Below are 20,808 nucleotides of genomic sequence, written 5' to 3'. Positions count from 1 at the left end.
AGGACATTCCAAGGAATGGTGATGGTGGTGTCTGGGACACATTATCTGTAAGGTATGATTCCATGAGGATGACTATGTCAGGCTGTTGCTATCCCAATTTTGGCACTAGCCCCCAGATGTTAGTAAGGAGGATTTTGTAGGATCGACAGGGCCATTGTTGGTTTCCGGGTGGTCTGTCCAGTTTCATTCCTTATTTGTGACTTGTTACAACTGAGTGGCTTAGAGGGCATTTAAGAGTCAACCATGGTCACGTGTAGGGCCAGGTAAGGACAACAGATTTTCATTCCTAAAGGACATTACTGAAACAGATGGGTTTTTGGTGATTGTTTGACTTTTAATTCCAGATTTTTATTGAATTCAAATTCCACCATCTACCATGGCAGGATTTGAACCTGGTACCCCAGAGCATTACCCAGGTCTCTGGAAAACTAGTCCAGCAACAATACCACTACACCATCGCTGCCCCATTCTGGGGATGTTGCCGGTAGGTCAATGGGCAATCAAGTGTGATGCCAAGATATTTTAAAATTGGGTCATGGGTGAAACATGGTCAGCCACAGAACTAGACATGAGGTTCTTCCCTGGCCTTCGAGTTGTTCAGGTGGAAGGCTAAAACAACAGTCTTGACAGTGTTTGGTCGTAGTCTCTATTTTCTGAAGTAGGCTTCCAAGAGAACATTGATTCTCAGTGAGTGTTTTCTCAATGTCCTGAAGTTCTTTAGTCTGGAAAGCCAGTGCCAAGTCGTCAGCATATGCAGAGAGCCAATGCTGAAGAGAGCTGGTGCAGGGACTGACCTCTGTGGGAGCCTGTTGTTGGTTATGCATGGACGGTTGATTCGATTCTCAAGGTGCACAAGGAACTGTCAGTTGCTGATCATGGAGTTGTTTAGTTGTAGGGTTTTCACGTAGCAGATGATTTTGGAAAGTTTCAGCAGCATGCCTGTATGCCACACTTTGTCATAGACACGGGATAGTCGACAAAGGTGGCTTCTGTCTTGAGGCCTTTCTGGAAACTGGCCTCAATATGTGAGGTCAGAATTCCCATCTAAAACCCCATACTCCCTACTGGAACACACTCCACACCCTACAAACTGACAACAGCCCCACCTCTCGATGGTGCATCTCCTGGTTCACTGCAAACATCACCAACCACAACTTGGTAACTAATCGGAGTGGTGAACTCCCAAGTTTCAACCATTCACAAAAAACCTGGACAACCTTCAACCACTTGAGGAGGGCCAGGGAAGATGTGGCTGCTTACTCAACAAGTAGAACTGAAGTTTGCCAAGCAGATATCTTGAACTTTCACACATTTCCGCATCTTGCTTAGCATATGTAGCAATCCCCACTATGGCTGTTAATTTCCTTGAAGCTGCTCCCACTTGGCCACCAAGACTTCAATGACTTCAGCTAACGCAACATAAATGGTTGTGATGCCACCAGGAATGGATCTCTCAGGGCAGGTGCTCAGTATGTGGGTGATGGTCCAACTTGGATGGCCATTTGAGCTGTGGAATGGATTATTAACTTCAACATCAAATTATAACTGCTTTCCCAGCCATACAAATAAAACTTGTTTCCAACATTTCTGGTGTACCTCTGTTGAAGTCTCGGCAGCGCAGTAGGAGCAGCTTCAAGGACATTAACAGCTATAATGGAAATTGTTAAATATGCTAGACTGCTGGTGCTGAGAGAGTGAGGAACATTTGTGAAGGCCAGCAGCATAAGGTTGAATAGTAAGATGTGGTTATGTGTTCTGGATATCTGCTTAATAAACTTAAGAAAATCAGGGAGTTTGGTTAAAGGCATTGGTGGGTCTCAGCCGCCAGCTAGAGAGCCAGCGAGACCCCAGTGTCATCTTTTTCAAGAAGGTCTGCTGCATCTTGTGCCACTCAGGCATTGACAGGCCTTCCCCCAGGATCAAGGGCCTTTGGGGGTGGAATTCCCACCATCCGAGAGCTGCTAGCCAATCAGAGGCTGGCAGCTCTTCTGTACTCAGCAGTGCCACTGGGGAGCTGGTGACTGATGCTGGTACTACACCCACCAGCAGCCTCGGATTAAGAAAGGACCCAGGCACAGGTGAGTGATGATGGGAATGTGGTAGAGGGGAGAGGGGTCGGCAGCAAGGGTGGCTTTCAGTGAGTCCCCCCTTCTTGATGTTGGGTCCTTCAATCAGGCATTGAATGCCTTTGAATGAGGAACCCCACTGCCCAGAAGCTGGCATGATTGCTTGTTATGCTCCCAGCATGGTGAGCCCCCCTGGCCACCACTAGGTTAATACCAACAGCAGTAGGTTGAAGCCCTTAACTGGGCATTAATTGCCCACTTAGGGGCCTCAATCAGCAGCGGTGTGGGAAGGCCATCCACGGGCCTGCCCTCACAGACTAAATCACGGCAGAGGTGGAAAGGAGGTGAGGTCCCCACTCACCACCCTCCTGCCTGATTAAATGCCCCCTTTCCACCAAACTTACCATGGGAGAGGGCTCAAGATTCCACCCTATAAGTGTGAAGCTGTCCTTCAGGATGTTAAATGGGTTTGATACAATCCATTTAGGTTAGACTTGGCAAGCTTTGTGGACAGAGAGGATGCCTTTGGCTGAGTGGTTTTTGCCTGTTCCATTGTTTCTTATATTTCACAATTGTTTTGTGTGTTAGAACCCATAGCCATGCAGTAAAGAAAAGAACAGGACTCCAGTTCTTATACTTTTATAAGCTTTTATTTACACAGATTTCATATTATGTTCCTCCAATACAACAACCACATTTTCAGCCTGCTCCTATGTATTCTTTTAAGCAATCAAATAAACAAATGAACAAGTAACCAAGTGTTCAACCACTTAAAGGTGAACCATAACAAAATGAAAACTTGAAAGAAAATTTAGCAAAATTAAATTAAGATGTTGTTTTTGGGGCTGATAATGCACTCCAGCCCCTTCGGTTCCCACCAGTCATGGAAGGCCTCAAGCGTACAGGTGGGCAATGTGTAGTCCCCCTCCAGGGACACCCGGGCACAAATGTAGCTGCAGAAGAGAGGCAAGCATTCAGATCTAACGTCCCCTCCACAGCCTGCTGCCTGGATCTGTTTGTGGTCACCTTGGCCAGGCCAAGGTGCAGATCCACAAGGAAGTCTTCCAATCTGTCCACCCCCCTCTGCACCAGGTGACCAAAGATCAGGAGTGTGGGGTTGAAGTGCATCCAAAAATTGAGGATCAGCCCCTTCAAACAATAGAAGAGGGGCTGCTACCTTGCTTGCTCCTACATATGAGCACAGGTTAATTTGTGCCCAACACCTGAATACAATTAAACACCTCAAAGATATATAATTAACATTGTATTTATATTCTGGAAAGCCTTTTAAAAGTGGTCAACTGTAGGCAAAAAGCTGACCCTTCAAAGCTATCTGCAGTATAATTGATTAGAATTTTTTTCAAAATAAATTTCTCTCCACTTTGTTCACAATTCCATAGTTGAGAGGACAGCTTCTAGTGTTCCGTTCACATCCTCTCAACCTCTGCCCTGAATATCATAGCAGAAATCAATAGTAACATTAGGACTTGCAAACATGAAACCTGTGCAGTTTGCTATTTAAATGGAGAAAGATTGCAAAACTCGTGGTACAGAGGAATCTGGGTATCCTGGTACATGAATCACAAAAAGTTACTATGTAGGTACAGCAAGGAAAAACAAATGGAATGTTGACATTTATTGCAAGGGGAATAAAATATAAAAGTATGGACGGTTTACTGCAGCTGCGCAGGGCCTTGGTGACACGACATCTGGAACATTGTACAGAGTTTTGGTCTCCTTATTTGTAAAAAAGATATAATTGTGTTAGAAGCAGTTCAGTGAAGATTCACTTGACTCATTCCTGGGATGATAGGCTTATCTTATGAAGAAATGTGAAACAGGTTGGGCCCATACCCTTGGGGTTTAGAAGAATGAGAGGTGATCTTATTGAAACTGAAGATCCTGAGGGGACTTGATAGGGTAGATACTAGGAGGATATTTTCCTCTTGTGGGGAAGACTAGAACTAGGGAATATGATTTAAGAATAAGAGGTCTCCCTTTTAAGATGACGATGAGGAGAAGTTTTTCCTGTCAGAGTCGTGAGTCTGTAGAATTCTTTCCCCAGAAAGCAGTGGAGGTTGGGTCATTGAATTTATTCAAGGCTGTGTTGGACCGATTTTTGATGGACAAAGGGGTCAAGGGGTATGGGGGGACAGACAGGAAAATGGAGTTGAGACCACAACCAGATCAGCTATGATCTTATCGAATGGTGGAGCAGGCTCGAAGGCTGAATGGCCTACTCCTGCTCCTAAGTGTTCCTGTGCACTGATCCTGCAATGTACAGTGTGTGCATTCACTATAACAGTAGGCCATATTTATTACAAGTTTTTTTTTTTCTCTAGGTTTTCTCCTCTCCTCTCTGATTCCACTGGTATTAACTCTGACAACTTTGCTCAAGTGGTTCTTCTTCATATGCAAGTCTAGCCAAGTGAGCGTTGCCAATCTGTTCAAGTGTGGAAAGCATAGCAGCTGAATCCCTGGTGTGTGCGCCCACATAGCCTCCCACCAGGAGTTCGGGAAGTGATCAGGAGGAGTAGCTCTGCCTGATTTTCCCCTTCCCTAACCAACTGTTGTTGCACCCTTTCTACTCCCCAGCTTGAAATCAGATAGCTCAGGACTGACCATCAATCAAAACTGGAGCCACTAATCGTCTGACCATCAGGGAACTGATGTTATCAAGAGTTTTAACTCAAATGTAGATTTGTGTTGCTGTTTCAATGAAAGTTGGTCAGGAATAACATTCTGCATCCTGAAGTACAGCGCAATAGGCATTTCCCTTTTTGTTTCTCTAGGATAGTTTGGAAGAAACAGCAAGCATTGGTGAATTTGAGTATTTCAAAACCTCCAAAGGGAACACCTACACAGTGATTTGTGACAATAAAAGCAAAGACTGTAATATGAAGATCACACCCCTGGCAGACTACATGAAACATGCCTTTATTCCTGAAACAGCATTTCTGAATTTAAAGAAAAAGTTAGTGGGAAACGCTTCTTTTTATATCATTGTGTTGTATTATTTAGTTGTAAAAGCAATTTATAATTAAAGAAATACTTTGCACTTTTATAGCTCCTTTCAAATCCTCAGGATGTCTGAAAGCACTTCACATTCAAGTAGTTACTTTTGAAGTTGCAGTCACTATTGTTTTCTAATCTAGAATCAGAGGTCACTGTTTAAAAATAAAGGGTTGCCTATTTAAGACAGAGGTGAGGAGAAATGTTTTCTCTTGAGAGAGTCATGAATCTTTGGAAATCTGTTCCTCGAAACGGGGTGGAAACAGAGTCTGAATATTTTTAAGGCAGAGGTAGATAGATTCTTGAAAAGCAAGGGGGTGAAAGGTTATTGGGGTAGTTGGGAATGTGGAGCCGAGGTTACATTCAGATCAGCCATGATCTTATTGAATGGCAGAGTAGGCTCGAAGTGCCGAGTGGCTTACTCCTGCTTCTAATTCGCACATTCGTATGTAGACAACCAAACAGTGCACAGTAAGATCCCACAAAGGACAAATGAGATTGTCCAGTTAATGGGTTTTGGTGGTATTGATTATGGTGTATTGGTTGAGTGGTGAATATCAGCCACCATACTAGAAGAATTCTCCTACTCGTGTAAGAATTGTGTCTTGGGATCTTTATATCCAACACAGCAAGCAAATGAGTCCTTGGTTTAATGTCCCATCCAAAAGATATTATAATTCAGATAGATTTGATCCTCTGTAACTCAACAGTAAGTATACACTGCATACATAACAGATCAGAAATATGTAAATATTTATTTTTCAGTTCAGTATGCGGTATCACTTTCCATGCTTTTTTCAGTTGATTTATCTTCCTACAATTGCCCAGGTCGTATGCAGTTCCCAAGTCGGCTGTGCTCGAGCAGTCCTGAGGATTCACCTGCAGGGTTTTTTTCTCCTTTCCTTTCAGAAAGAGTCTACCTTTCTAGATTTCCTTTCCTTTACCCCCTCCTCATCCCGATTGGAACTCAGTAAGTTGGAATTCTGATTGCAAACCCATTGGGTGGAATCATCCCAGATTTGCAATAAGTGCTGTAGTGGGTGGGAAAAAGGGCGTTTTACCCGCTGGCCGCAATGGCTGCTTTTCACGCCATATCATCCCAATCCCACCTCATTAATTATGCCACCACAGGAAACGTGCTATCTCGCTGGCGGACAGCCTCTGAATTGCCCACCACGCCATTACTTCACCGTTTCCTCACTCCGGGTGCCATACCTAAACTGCAGCTGCCCACACATTTCTCAGTGCTTACAGCCTAGGACTCCTCCTCCAGTGAAGACGTGGCCCAGAAAGCCAAGAAGAGCTCAGTGACCCATTACTGGAATGTCTTTTGGAGGCCTGTCATGATGTCCTCCACCCCCGCTGTGGCCACAGGAGGTCCAGTAATCTCACCACTGCAGCTTGAGAGGCAATAGCAGTGTTGGTCAGTACCAACGCTGTACAGAAGAGTTGGCCATCCAGTGCAGAAAGAGGATGAATGATGTCATCTGTGCCACCAGGATAAGGCAACCATCTCATCACTCTAAACTCGCACACTCACAAGGCCATCACACATTCACTGGCATCTCACTCACTGCCAGCTCAAGGGACATCACTACTCATTCTCTCACACACACACCCTCACATCCCCATCTGGCCTCATCTCCTCTGGAGACTGCTTCCTCAGCCCTCACCATCTTCAGGCCACTTGCACAGATCAACATGTGCCCTCACACATACCCTGGGACACCCCACTTCCCCAGTACAGCTCTCGACCTGCAGCCTCTTCCCTTGCCTGAAGCCACTTCTCCCCCTTCACCAAGCAAGCCCTAGCCTTGCATTGGTGAAAAGCCACAAAACTGGTCTGGTAGGTAGAGACCTAGCCATGAGTCCCCTTCAAAGTGACGTGATGCTGCCTGCAAAGCCTAGCGCTGATGACCGCAACTGCTGCCCAAAGCCAGGTAAGCAAACAAACCTCGAAGTTCTGAGCCAAGTGCACATTGCTCATGTACAGTTGTGAAACACATTGGGATGCAACCATGCCAACGTGCTCAGATGATCTAGCATGGGGCGATGATTCTGGTGAGCTGGGCTTATCATGATATGTATTACAATGAAGTTCCTGACGTGCAGAAGCAGGAAATGCAGCCTGCCATTGACGAGTGCAAGCTGGTCTCACGACGTCATGAAACTGATTTTCGGCCTTCCTGCCATTTTTTTCAAAAAATTCGCTCATGGGATGTGGGCATCGCTGGCTAGGCCAGCATTTATTGCCCATCCCAAATTGCTCTTGAGAACTGAGTGCCTTTCAGAGGGTATTTAAGAGTCAACCACATTGCTGTGGGTCTGGAGTCACATGTAGGCTAGACCAGGTAAGGATGGCAGATTTTCTTCCCTAAAGGGCATTAATGAACAATCGGCAATGGTTTCATGGTCATCTTTCAGCTTTTTATTGAATTCAGATTTCACCATCTGCCATGGTGGGATTTGAACCTGGGTCCTCAGAGCATTACCCTGGATTACTAGTCTAGTGACAAAACCACTAAGCCTCATGTTGTCCACTCGTGGTCACCATGACACCTGACGCCAGCAGGCGCGGAAAATTCTGCCCAACTATGTGCTACATTGAATTTGGAAAATTTATGCCTGTTGCTCCTGCAAGCACACTAGGGTTTGAGACATTCAGATATCATTTACTCTCCTTTGAAATACCAGGTTTGATTTCTGATCCATGTTAAGTTAGCAGTTCCCAGCTTGGTTGCAGTAGGGATGCGACAATTCACCTCAGTCCCACTGTACTACAGAGAGAAAATCAGCCAGGGTTTCCACTCTTGACCCCAGTAACCCCCCGGTGGAAAAGTGTAAGAAAGCATAGCTGTCAGATGAGGCCAGGGTTGGGCTTTGGAGCTATGACCCCACACTCACTGCCCTAAGTTTCCATTAAGAAATGGCTATTTTTTCTGCCAATGCCTGTGCAACCATATGCTATATGATTTAGCTATGTGATTTGTCAGAGGCAAAGGGAGAAAATTAGTGGGCATCTGGCAGGGCAAGGGAACTGTCGGTAGTGCAAAAAGGAGTACCAACAGGATTGCTCTAAAGATCCAGTAACAATGTTGTAAGGGCCTTTACAGCTTCAGATTTAATTGGTGTTAAGTTTTAGACACAGACCATTTCCTTTTCACTTTTAGACATCGATTCTTGACATTATTCACCAAAAAATGGGCTGAGTAGCTTGTGACCGAGGTGATGGAGGGCAGTGGGCATTTCTGGTGCTGGGAAGTAGAGCACAGTGGTCAGGGAGTGAATTCATTGAACCTGGAGAGTTGTAAGCCCTAGAGAGGTGAGTGACTTGGCTTTTTTTAAATTCATTTACGGAATGTGGGCTTTCCTGGCTAGGCTAGCACTTAATGCCCATCCCTAATTGCCCTTGAGAAGGTGACAGGTGAGTTACCGTCTTGAACCGCTGCAGTCCCTGTTGTGTAGGTACACCCACAGTGCTGTTAGGGAAGGATTTTGACCCAGCGACAGTGAAGGAATAGCGATATATATCCAAGTCAGGATGATGAGTGGCTTGGAGGGGAATTTCCAGGTGATGGTGTTCTCATGTATCTGTTGCCCTTGTCCTTCTAGATGGTAGCTTTGTGAGTTTGGAAGGTGCTTCCTAAGGAGCCTTGGTGAGTTTCTGTAGTGCATCTTGTAGATGTTACACACTGCTGCCACTGTTCATTGGTGGAGTGAATTTTTGTGGAAGGGGTGCCAATCAAGTGGGTCTGCTTTGTATTAGATGGTGTCAAGCTCCTTGAATGTTGTGGGAGCTGCATTCACCCAGGCAAGTGGAGGGTATTCCATCACACTCCTGACTTATGCCTTGTAGATGGTGGACAGGCTTTGGGGAGTCAGGAGGCTGTTCAATAGTGCCTGGAATGTGAAATGTTCTGAGAATATTTTTTTCCCTATGTCTATTTTCCAGTCATGAAGGGAAAAAAAGCAACAACTTTTGTTTATCCAATCAGAAAAGCAGATTATTTCTTTAAACTGCAGGGATTTGCTTTTAGTTGCAGGAGAACTGGCCATTGAGCATGACCTCCTGCTCATAAACCCACACTGTCCTGTCCATTCTGGCGATAGTCTATCAAAATGACACTGGTGTATTACAGGAATTGTACCATCAGAGCAACGGGCGCAGTTGCTTGGGTGAATCATTTTGCTTGGAAATCTCAGAAGACAGTAAAGTTCAAGACCCAGGCTTCCAACAAAAAGACAGATAGTTATGAGTTTAATTTAAGATGGTGTAACCTGATGACTATGTTGGTGGAGGCACTCAATCCGTGTGAATCATATCGACCAGAAGCAGCCAATTTTTATTTCTGCTCTGTGTTGAATGAAGACGTTTCAAACACCTAAATCAGTTATGTATGTAAGCTAATGCTTTTAGCGCAACTGTTCAGTGTTTTTGCTTTTTCTTAATATTGCTGAAAAAAGAGACGTGTTGAAGCTTTTCGTCAGGACACTTCACAAGAATACCAATACAAGGGGAAAACAACAATTTATACTAAATGTGAAGAGAAGGCTGATTGGTTGGCAAGTGGACTCTGATTGGTAGAGGCATTGCCATGCAGAATGCGCCAGTGGTAGTGACTGATAGTTAATTGCCAAGCATTGTTTGAAATTTAAACCAGGCAGCTTGACCTTGATTGGTTAAGGTATTACCCTGAGGAGTGAGTCAGCGAATGGTTGTCACTTTGTTTAGCTGAAACAGGCACAACATGTGTACATGTTCTTTCTGTCTGCAAAGCACAGGGCCCTGTGTAATAATATATGTAGCTTCCAGTACACGCAAATGCGCCACACTGCTTGCTTTGACATGTCTCTTTTTTCAGCTTCTGTACTACCAAACGACTGTCTTTCCTAATACTTACTAAAACACAGGGGCACAGTCTCAAGAACAGGAGCCAATCATTTAGGACTGAAATGAGGAGAAATTGCTTCACTCAAAGGGTTGTGAATCTTTGGAATTTTCTACCCTAGAGGGATGCACATGCTCCATTACTGAATACATTTAAGACTGGGATAGACAGATTATTGGTCTCACAGCAAATTAAGTGGTAGGAGGAGTGGGCAGGAAAATGGAGTTGAAGTCCAAGATTTGCCATGATCATGTTGAATGGCGGAACAGGCTCGTTGGGCCATATGGTTTATTCCTGCTCCTATTCCTTATGTTCTTATACAATTATTATCAGTGACTTGGATAAAGGTTGCTAAATTTGCTGATGACACAAAGGTAGGTAGGAAAGTAAGTTGTGAAGAGGACAGAAGGAGCCTGTAAAATGACATAGCCAGTTCAGGTAAGTAAACAAATATTTGGCAGATGGACTATAATGTGGGAAAATGTGAACTTGTCCATTTTGGCAGGAAGAATAGAAATATAGCTTATTATTTAAATGGAGAGGGTTTGCAGAACTCTGAGGTACAGAGGGATTTGGGTGTCCTGGTACATGAATCAGGAAAAGTTAGTATGTAGGTACAGCAAGCGATTAGGAAGGCAAATGGAAAGTTATCCTTTATTGCAAGGGAAATGGAATATAAAAGAAGGGGTGTTTTGCCACAGTTGTACAGGGTGTTAGCAAGACCACATCTAGAGTACTTTTTATAGTTATGGCCTCCTTTTTTAAGAAAGAATATAAATGCGTTAGAAGCAGTTCAGAGAAAGTTCACTCACCTGATACCTGGGATAGGTTTTTATCTGATGAGGAAAGGCTGGACAGGCTAGGCCTGTATCCGTTGGAATTTAGAAGATTAAGAGGTGACCTTATTGAAACATATAAAATCCTGAGGGGACTTGACAGGGTGGAAGCTGAAAGGATGGTTCCTCTTGAGATAGAGACTCAAAGTAGGGGACACAGTTTAAAAATAAGGGGTTTCTTATTTAAGACGGCGATGAGAAGAAATTCTTTCTCTCAGAGGGTCATGAATCTTTGGAACTCTGTTCCCCAGAGAGCAGTGGAGGCAGGGTCACTGAATATTTTTAAGGCAGAGGTAAATAGAGGGAGTCAAATGTTATCAGGGATAGGCAGAATGTGGAATTGAGGCCACAATCAGATCAGCTTTGACCTTATTGAATAGCAGAGCAGACTCGAGGGGCCGACTGGCCTACTCCTGTTCCTAATTTGTAAACTCGTATGTACCTTGTCCTGAGGCCACTAATTTAAAAAAAAAACAAGGGTAGAATTTTCCCCATGTCTGAGCAGTTGTGCGGGGTTGGGTGCAGGCAGGCGCAGACCCGAACGGTATCCCCGATCGGGTCCACGCCACCAATTCACATGGGTGGACCCGATTGGGGATGTCCAGCATGACGCGCACCCAGAAGCCCTGTGCACTCCCTGTGCGAGCGCCGGAAGGGTTCCCTAAGTCGGGAGTGCGCTCTTTCATGCATGCGCACGAAGAAACACAGATATCTCCCGCAGCACAGTAGTGCCTCAGGGAGATAAGTTTTAAGTTTTAGAAGATTAATAAAGTGGAGAAATAATTTTTATGACATGTCTCCTCATGTGAACCTGCCCATGAGCTTCGGACATGTGCATTCATTTTAGTATAAATTTGTGTGAAAATTTAAAATCATTCATGAAACCTCATCCCGCCCGTGGATGAGGTTCCATGAAAAATGCGAAGGCCACCTGAGCTCTTTGCCTGCCCGTCAACCTTAAGGTTGGACGGGCTGCTCAAGTATATGCTTAATTGCCTTTTTAAATGGCCTTAATAGGCCTTTGACAAATCGGTTGCGTGCCCGCCGAACTGAAAATCTAAATTACGCCCGGTGACATCAGGATGCACACCCGACATCACCCCAAGTCGTTTTACGTCTCGGCGAGCGGGTCCCACCCCCGCTCACCGAGCAGGAGATTCAAGACCAAATATATTTGATGTGAAACAAAAACAGAATTACCTGGAAAAACTCAGCAGGTCTGGCAGCATCGGCGGAGAAGAAAAGAGTTGACGTTTTGAGTTCTCATGACCCTTCAATGTGATACCTTCAGGGTCCTCCTATTAATTCTATTTGATTAATTGCCTGAGTGTGCTGGAGGCAAATTCAGTTGTTTCAAAAGTGAATTGGATAAAGCACCTGAAGAGAAATAATTTGTAAGGCTACAGGAAAAGGGTGAGTGAATGGGACTATTACTCCTGCATAGAACCGGCCTAGACTCAAAAGGCTTCTGGGCTGTAACCATTATATGATGTATGATACTAGGTGCTTTTTGACCAGTGATTGCAGATAGCTTTTTATATGTCTTTAGTCGATGTTGATTTGTAGTTTCTATTTATGTTATGATATATTCCTTACCTGTATGTTTATAACTTGTTACTTTTTATGAATGTGTCATTTGAGCCAATTGAGTGAAAATGTGACACAGACATTTACTTATGTGACAAGTGTGACCCTGAAATTTGACAGATGAAACATGCACTAGACTTTTATAGTTACCAGTGGATTTCTGGGTATTATTCACAGCAACCCAGAGGATGTGCTGTTTAATGGAGCAAGATCATTATAATATGTGAACCATATAAAGCTAAGTATCTAACTTATTTGAGTTAATTCAAGGATTAGACTTCTAATCAAAACCTTGAATTTGTTTGTGAAGGTTGATTAAGAAGGTGCAGCCCAGAAGTTTCACTATTAATTCCAAATGCAAGTTTTTCTCTCAAGTGTAACACAGAAATTTGTATTAATGTGTGATGCCTAAAATATAATAGACACAATGCACACATACATAATGCTCATACATAGATTCAGGATGGGTATCTGCAAACTGGAGATACTAATCTTGAAGATCCGAGAAATGGTTCTGAGCTACTTGAGATTTATTGGAAAGATCAGATTCCTCAAATGAATTAGTAGCTGGCAACTCACACTCAGTATTCATGTAGTGTCTGTGACTACAATCAAAAGACTGTCAATGAAAACTCTGCAGAAGAAGCTTTCCATTTAACAATGCTGGACTTTAGAATTGTATTGTTATTGCCAAACCATATGACTCTTCATCTATACAGGATCCGCGTGAATTTCTTTGAACTCCTAGAGGATTGGTATGATAAAGCCATGGAAAATGCCAGGATTATTTCTGTGATCAAGAAGAAAGAGTTTAAAGCAGAGTTGGAGCTACGAATGCACCTGCATAAGCCCAGAGAGAAACGCATTAAGATGGATGTACTCCATGTCAGAGCTGGTAAGTTCCAGTGCTGTTTCAAAAGCATATATAGACTGAAAGCATCCAGTTAGCTCTTCCCACCCACTCCCCATCCCCCCATGTCTCAATTGGTGAATGTACCACCTGGTTTTATTTTGCGTCATACATATCTGCAAGATCCTAGCTTTGATCACAACCAGAGTTGCAATAAGCAAGCTACAATTAGTCCCAAAGTGCCTGGGTTAGGGGGGGAGAAAATAATTGACAAATGATTTGCTCCTTATCATTTTTCAGTGACTCTTGCTGGAATATAGTTGTGGATGTCTGGTGAGGACAGGCTTGGGCTTACCTGAGATGCCACCCACAGTCAAAAAGCATATCAATATGTACTGTCTAACCTCATGCCAAATAAATGGTCAGCAGTGGTAGAAAAGGCTGCCAGTGCTTGTGAAACCATGTACAAATTTCATAACTTCTTGGGCCTTACCAGGCAACCGCCAAAGTAATTTTTTCCCCATTTTTGGTAGCCCATAATACAGTTAACCCTCGGTACAGATAGCTTATTCCTTTTGGTAGTTGCATGGCTAATGTGCAAGAACCAACTATTACCATATCCATCTTTTACTGCATGGTTGTCGCTCTTCTGCCAAAGTTATAGCAGCTGGATGAGACAACCCCTGAGGAAATTCCCCCACTTTGTCTTTCCTGCTTTGTAAAAATGACCATTGACCTTGTCTCACAGTGGAACTGCGCCTGCACAGGGAGAAAGTGGAGCGTCACTGTAAAGGAGTGGATGAGGCTTTGAAAAAAATGAAAAAAGATTTTAAAACACTCCAATCAGAGCACTGCAAAGCCACCTTGAACTTCCGTAACAGCATACATAGCATGGAGGAAATCTTCAAAACTGGAAATAAATCCGACAGGTAAATCATGTTCATAAGGTGAATGTAAAGAGCTTCCCTTGGCTTCATGGATATATGCACTGCCTGATGTTATATGGAGATGTGCAGACCTGAGTCAGGATTTTCCCCATGGTCTTGGAGTCCCTGACACCAGGGTCAAATCGAGGCCAGAAGCTCATACTGTGCTACATTTTTTCAGGGGGGGTGGGGTTGGGGGGACTGTTCACCGCACCCACTGCCCCCCACCCCTCACCCCCCACTTGAAGGAAAGTTAGCCAGCAGCTGACATGCTGTAAAAAAGCCCGCCTGCAGCCATAACACTCTGGGGGCAGGGAAAACCAGCTGATTGTGGGGCTTCGGCCCTTCAGTGGGAGGAAGTCCCGCCCTCGAGAGCTGCCAGCCAAACAGTGGTGCCAACATCCTGATAATAAGAGATAGTTGGCACTGAGCTTAGACCTTAAAAGCTTGAAGGTTTTAGAAGGAAGATTGTAATGTAGGCAAATGTGATGATCAATTTGCCAACAGCAAGGTCTCCAAACAGCACACGAGATAAAGAACCTATCTTGGTCCTAAATACACTCAATGACCTGGCCTCCACAGCCTTCTGTGGCAATGAATTCCATAGGTTATAAGACCACAAGCAGTTAGATAATCTGTTTTTGTTGGTTGACCGATAAATGTTGGCCCAGAGAAGTGGAGTGATCATTTTTTTTTATTCATTCATGGGAAGTGAGCATCGCTAGCTAGGCCAGCATTTATTACCCATCCCTAATTGTCCTTGAGAAGGTGGTGGTGAGCTTCCTTCTTGAACCGTTGCAGTCCGTGTGGTGTAGATACACCCACAGTGCTGTTAGGGAGGGAGTTCCAGGATTTTGACCCAGCGACAGTGAAGGAACAGCAATATATTTCCAAGTCAGGATGGTGTGCAGCTTGAAGGGGAACTTCCAGGTAGTGGTGTTCCCATCTGTCTGCTGCCCTTGTCCTTCTAGATGATCGTGGTCAAGGGTTTGGAAAGTGCTGTCTGACGAGGCTTGGTGAGTTCCTGCAGTGCATCTTGTAGATGGCACACGTTGCTGCTACTGTGCGTTGGTGGTGGAGGGCATGAATGTTTGTGGGTGGGGTGCCAATCAAGCTGGCTGCTTTGTCCTGGATGGTGTCAGACTTCTTAAGTGTTGTTTGAGCTGCACTCATCCAGGCAAGTGCAGAGTATTCCATCACACACCTGACTTGTGCCTTGTAGATGGTGGATAAGCTTTGGGAATCAGGAGGTGAGTTACTTGCCACAGGATCCCTAGCCCCTGACCTGTTCTTGTAGCCACAATATTTATATGGCTGGTCCAGATCAGTGTTTTGTCAATGGTAACTGCCAGGATGTTGATAGTGAGGGATTCAGTGATGGTAATGCCATTGAATGTCAAGGGGTGATGGTTATATTCTCTCTTGTTGGAGATGGTCATTGCCTGGCACTTGTGTGACGCGAATGTTACTTGCCATCTGTCAGCCCAAGCCTGGATATTGTACAGGTCTTGCTGCATTTGGAAATGGACCGCTTCAGAATCTGAGGAGTTGCAAATGGTGCTGAACATTGTGCAATCATCCGAGAACATTCCCACTTCTGACCATACGATAGAAGGAAGGTCACTGATGAAGCAGCTGAAGATGGTTAGGCCGAGGACACTACCCTGAGAAACTCCTGCAGTGATGTCCTGGAACCAAGATGATTGACCTCCAACAACCACAACTATCTTCCTTTGTGCTAGGCATGATTCCAATCAGCGGAGAGTTTTCCCCCTGATTCCCATTGACTCCAGTTTTGCCAGGGTGCCTTGATGTCAAATGACACAGGACAACTTCTCTGCTCCTTTTTGCATGATGCTTTTGCGATCTTGACCCTCATTTACCTTGAGAGGGCCAATGGCACCACCAACAGTGCATTATTTCTTTAGTGCTGCGTTAAACTGGCAGCCTAGATTATAGGCTCACGCCTTTGGAAATCACAAACTTCTGACCCAGGTACATGAACGCTACTATGAACCAGCTGACCCTACCCTTAGAGAAGTGCCCAGTCTCCACTCAGAGAGCACACCTGAAACTGGTAGGCAGTGGTGGCTGGGTAGGTGGTGGGGGGGCAGTGATGCTGGTGGGAAGGGGTTGTGGGGAGAGGGTAACATAATGGATATCATATGGGTATCACATATAGAGGACCATCCCCTATGATTCATTCTCCATAATACAGCAAGTTAGAACATTTCCAAGAGAATTATCCTCAGCAACAATACATTTTTTGACGGTGGTCCACAACAAAATGTTCACTAAAAATGGAGCTGATACACACTTCAACAAAAAGTATTATTATGTAATATAACCAATGTTATTGTTTATCAAGTAAAGATTTACATTTTTAAAGTTGTGTTTTTTTTAAGCTTGTCTCAGATGTGACAAGACCGCATTAGTTTCCAGTTCCTAAATTGCCTTGGGATGGTAATGATCAGCTTTTTTGTATCACTGTAGTCCATATAGTGCTGAAGCTCCTATGATGGTGTTAGGTGAGGCATTCAGGATCTTAACTGAGCAACAATTTAGGAACAGCAATACATGTTCAAGTCAGGATGGTGTGTGACTTGGAGGCTGACGATGTCCCCATGATGTTCATGCTCTTGTCCTTCCCACCATAAAGGTCACGGTGTTGTTCTTCTGCTTTGTTTATTACCCTATAAATTGTTTTCATTCTAATTTTTTGCTTTATCCCAGGCTGGTTACTTTGCTGAACTCCCTTAATAGCAGGCAGGGAAAATACATGGATTCTGTCAACAAATTCCTTCGCAACTTTCAGAATATGTTGGATAAATCTCTAGCACAATTACAAGATGGCAACAAACAATTTATCACATCATTCAGGTACCAATGGCTTTATCAAGAACTCTAAGCTTTAGGTAAATCAAGGGGGATGTGTAAAATTCCAGTTAATAATGGGTTACAGCTTAGAGACCAATGGATTAGAGATGTAACTTCCACCTGAAGTATCTGGGTTCAAATCTACCTTAGACTGCTTGGCCAAAAGTCAGCTTTGTCTAGTGGCCTAAGGTTCCTATGCAAAATGTGTTTTGCGCAATCACTTTTGAAGGGTATTTTTGAAATGTATTCACTGTTTAATGTATATTTTGTTCTAAATACCTAGTTCATATAGTAATATTGTAGAAGTAATTTTAGCTATGGGAAGATTAAAGCTTAACTGTAGAAAATGTGATAAATGCAACAAAAGCAGCTTAAAGACTATTACATTTAAAAGGTTGGGGCCATATTGCAAAGAAATGCAGTCCAGAGAGTTGTTTTATTTTGGGAGATAGAGCTACAATTAAATTAAAAGCATTTAGTGAACCCTCGAAGGCTACTTTGTCATGGAGATGGGTGAAGCTTAAGAAAGATCTAAGTTTCAATTTATCTGTGTGTTTGCTTGGGGGGTGAGTGTCCTGTAGCAGGGGAAAAGATCATACCAAAAGTGCGCTGCTGTTAGCAGGCTCCGGGCAGCAAAAGTGTTGCTGTTAGCTGGCTCTGTACAGTCAGGGCTCAGAAGAAGTCCTGGGAGCCATTTGATACCTCGGTGCAGTTAGGGCACAAGAGAAGTCCTGGGGAGCTGAGAATGCGGCAGAAAGTCACTGGCTCCATGCTGGAAAGAGTTTGGACTCACTGCAAAGACCATTTAGGACTGAGATGAGGAGAAACTTTTTCACTCAGAGGGTAGTGAACCTATGGAATTCTCTACCACGGAAGGCTGTGGAGGCCATGTCACTGAATATATTTAAGAAGGAAATAGATTTCTGGATTCCAAAGGCATCTAGGGGTAAGGGCGTTGAGGTAGAGGATCAGCCATGATTGTACTGAATGGCAGAACAGGCTCGAAGGGCCAAATGACCTACACCTGCTCCTATTTTCTATGTTTCTATGTTTCTAAGAAACTTGAGGAGCCATTCATAGCTTGGTGTCACTGAGGAGATTGAAGCTTGGTGAAATCTGGCCCAGTGAAGCTAGCTGGCTGCTAAACAGCTGAAATTGTACCAGTAAGTAGAGGTTGGAGTGCAGACTCTGAAATCCAGGGGAATGGTGTCTCAAAACACATGATTGAAACCCTAGGAGGTGTCCAGTCATTGAGGCAGTCTGAATTGGAGCAGCTTTGAGGGAGTTCAGAGGCTCGATCTTCAAAAGTGAAAAGTTTAGAGTCCCTCGTAAGGAAGGCAGAGTTTCAATGAGATTGGTTGACTCAGTGTTTACTGACATCTGGGTGCTGAGAAATCTGTGGGATCTGTCTTGGTCGCATTTGCTATGTATTGTACAGTGTGATGTGTTTGACCTGGTTTGCCTGTTAATTCACCACTGTGTCTCCTGCCAATGCAATAAGGCCATGCAGGATGGCCACCAATACCCATCTACTCAGGTGCATTGGTCTGCCCATGCGCAGAAATGCAATGACTTCACTGCTGGAGCCTGGAGCCTGGAACTCAGAGTGGCAGAAGGGAGAAGAGTGAGGAGACGCAATATGGTCTAACACTTACAGCAACCTACAATTCACTTACATTACTGGGATAGCGTGACAGCATTTAGAAACACTGACCAACATAACTGCAGTAAAATAGCCAACTAGGAAAAAATTTTACTTTCCCATCTACAAATCCTTCCTTTCTAACCCCCTGTAAAAGGAGTTTCCAAAATTCAACATTGTCAGTCCAAGATAGAAATTCACAACATTCTCTCCTCTTGCTGCCAGGGACAGTGATGACTGTGAGTGAGCCTTGCTGCACATGGCCCCTTAAAAGATAGTGGCCACACATGCATCCTGCTGCACTTTGCCCTCTATAAAAATGGATAGCCTGGGTCTACCATCAGTATATTACTGCGCGTACATGACGTTGGCAGTAAATGCAGTCTTAATTCACATGTACCTCATATTAACTCTGAACATTAGAGCTTAAGATAGATATTGTAAATTGTTTCATCTTTTTGACCTTGGATAGTAAAGTTTATTTTGTTTGTTCAAAACCCATGGAATCTTGTGGCTTTATTCACTTAGCAAATGTCTTGAATCTCAAACTTTGTCTATTTTAAACAAAATGTTAGTGGTCCCTAACCAGATCTTATCAAAAACTTAAGGGCCTGGTCTAAGATCATAACAATTTTAAAAAGTTATCTAGGTAGATATAATTTAATGTGAACAAATGCAAAATCATGAGATTGGAAAAGAGTAATAAGCAGTCACAGAATCACGGAAGAAGAAGACCATTTGTCCCATCGCTCTGTGCTGGCTCTCCAAAGGAGCAATTTACCTACTGCCACTCCCCATCCTTCTCCCCAGAGCCTTGCACATTCTTCCTTTTTCAGGTAAGAATCCAGTTCCCCTGTGAAAGCCACAATTGAACCTGCCTCCACCACACTCTCAGGCAGTGCAATCCAGATCCCAACCACTCGCTGCGTGAAAAAGTTTCCCCTCATATCTCATTGCTTCAAAGACAATGTAAGCCAACTGTTAATATCCTCCAAGACATGACATTGCAGAGAGATTTGGGGATACTGGTGGATAGATCAGTATGGTGCGCAGTAGCAGTAAAGAATTCAAATAGGACCTTGGACATTATAGTTAGATAATCAAGCAAAATCCTTTCCACAGTCAGCTGATCTGGTCCCTCCTAGAGTACCATGTACAATTCTGGGGCTGTTACCATATTATGAGAAGGACATCCAGGCTTTGGAAATGGTCCAGGGAAGGGCAGTTAAGTTGATGGCTGGAATTAGGTACCTGGATAACGAGGAGAAGCTGCAGAAGTGGCCATTTAATCTTATGACAGGGAGAAGGGTTGAAAGGATTCGAATGTTATGGTGCATAAATTTAAAAGTAGGGGTATAATTGGTAACAGATTTGTGGCATAAAGCTTCTCATGAGGGTCTTTGAAAAATACAATATAAGGCGGTATACGGGCAATTAGAGAATTATTAAGTGATACCTTTAGAAGTTGGGAAGGTAGGATTGATCTAGCAAAAGTTGTTGAGCCTTTTTCCTGTTCCTAAAAATCTTGTGTTCTTGTGTAATGCCCTGACTTTTAGGTTATTTGCAAATGGTGGTAACTATACACCACAGGAAATTGCAGTATACAATCAGCAAGTGGAGCAGACAGCCACCAACATTGCCAAGACAGAAGGGACAATTATGGTTGATTTAGAAGTAATGGAGGCTTTGTCCTTAGAACAGGTACATACTGAATATTAAGTAAGATGTCATTATTTTTAGTTTATTCAAAATGAAATTGGCCTCAAAATAAGGCTTATTTTACCTTCGTCCAGTCAGTTGCCAAGGCTTTAGCATGCCTTAATGTGGATGCATTTATGAAATGGCTGAAAGTTTTTACAATTTACAGCTTACAGTTCACTTCAAAGGAAGCATAGTTCAACAACTTGCCTCAGCCAATATTTATTTGCTTTGGATATTGACATGATAGAACTGCCCTAAAACCATAATACGTAGGCCGGGATTTTCTGGCCCCGCCTTTGTGGGACCCACTGCAGGGGATGCAGTGGGCCTGCCAAAAGCCTACTGACTTTTGGCAGGACCAGACGATCCCGGTGGTGGGCGGGGCCGGAAAATCCCACCTGTAGAGTGCTTAAGCCAAGAAT

General features: G+C 43.8%; 1 protein-coding gene across 1 annotated transcript in view; it reads left to right on the top strand.

Annotated features, from left to right (window-relative positions):
- Positions 1-20,808, top strand: part of ccdc180 (coiled-coil domain containing 180) — a 151,068-nt gene that overhangs the window by 77,550 nt on the left and 52,710 nt on the right. The window contains exons 21-25 of the mRNA XM_041194471.1: positions 4,859-5,076; positions 13,110-13,285; positions 13,989-14,169; positions 16,900-17,046; positions 20,242-20,386. Coding sequence (XP_041050405.1) covers positions 4,859-5,076; positions 13,110-13,285; positions 13,989-14,169; positions 16,900-17,046; positions 20,242-20,386 — 867 coding nt within the window. The remainder of the gene's footprint in view (positions 1-4,858; positions 5,077-13,109; positions 13,286-13,988; positions 14,170-16,899; positions 17,047-20,241; positions 20,387-20,808) is intronic.

This window comes from Carcharodon carcharias, chromosome 8, assembly GCF_017639515.1.
Source record: "Carcharodon carcharias isolate sCarCar2 chromosome 8, sCarCar2.pri, whole genome shotgun sequence".
NCBI classification, from domain to species: Eukaryota; Metazoa; Chordata; class Chondrichthyes; order Lamniformes; family Lamnidae; genus Carcharodon; species Carcharodon carcharias.
This window is presented reverse-complemented; position numbering and strand designations above follow the sequence as displayed.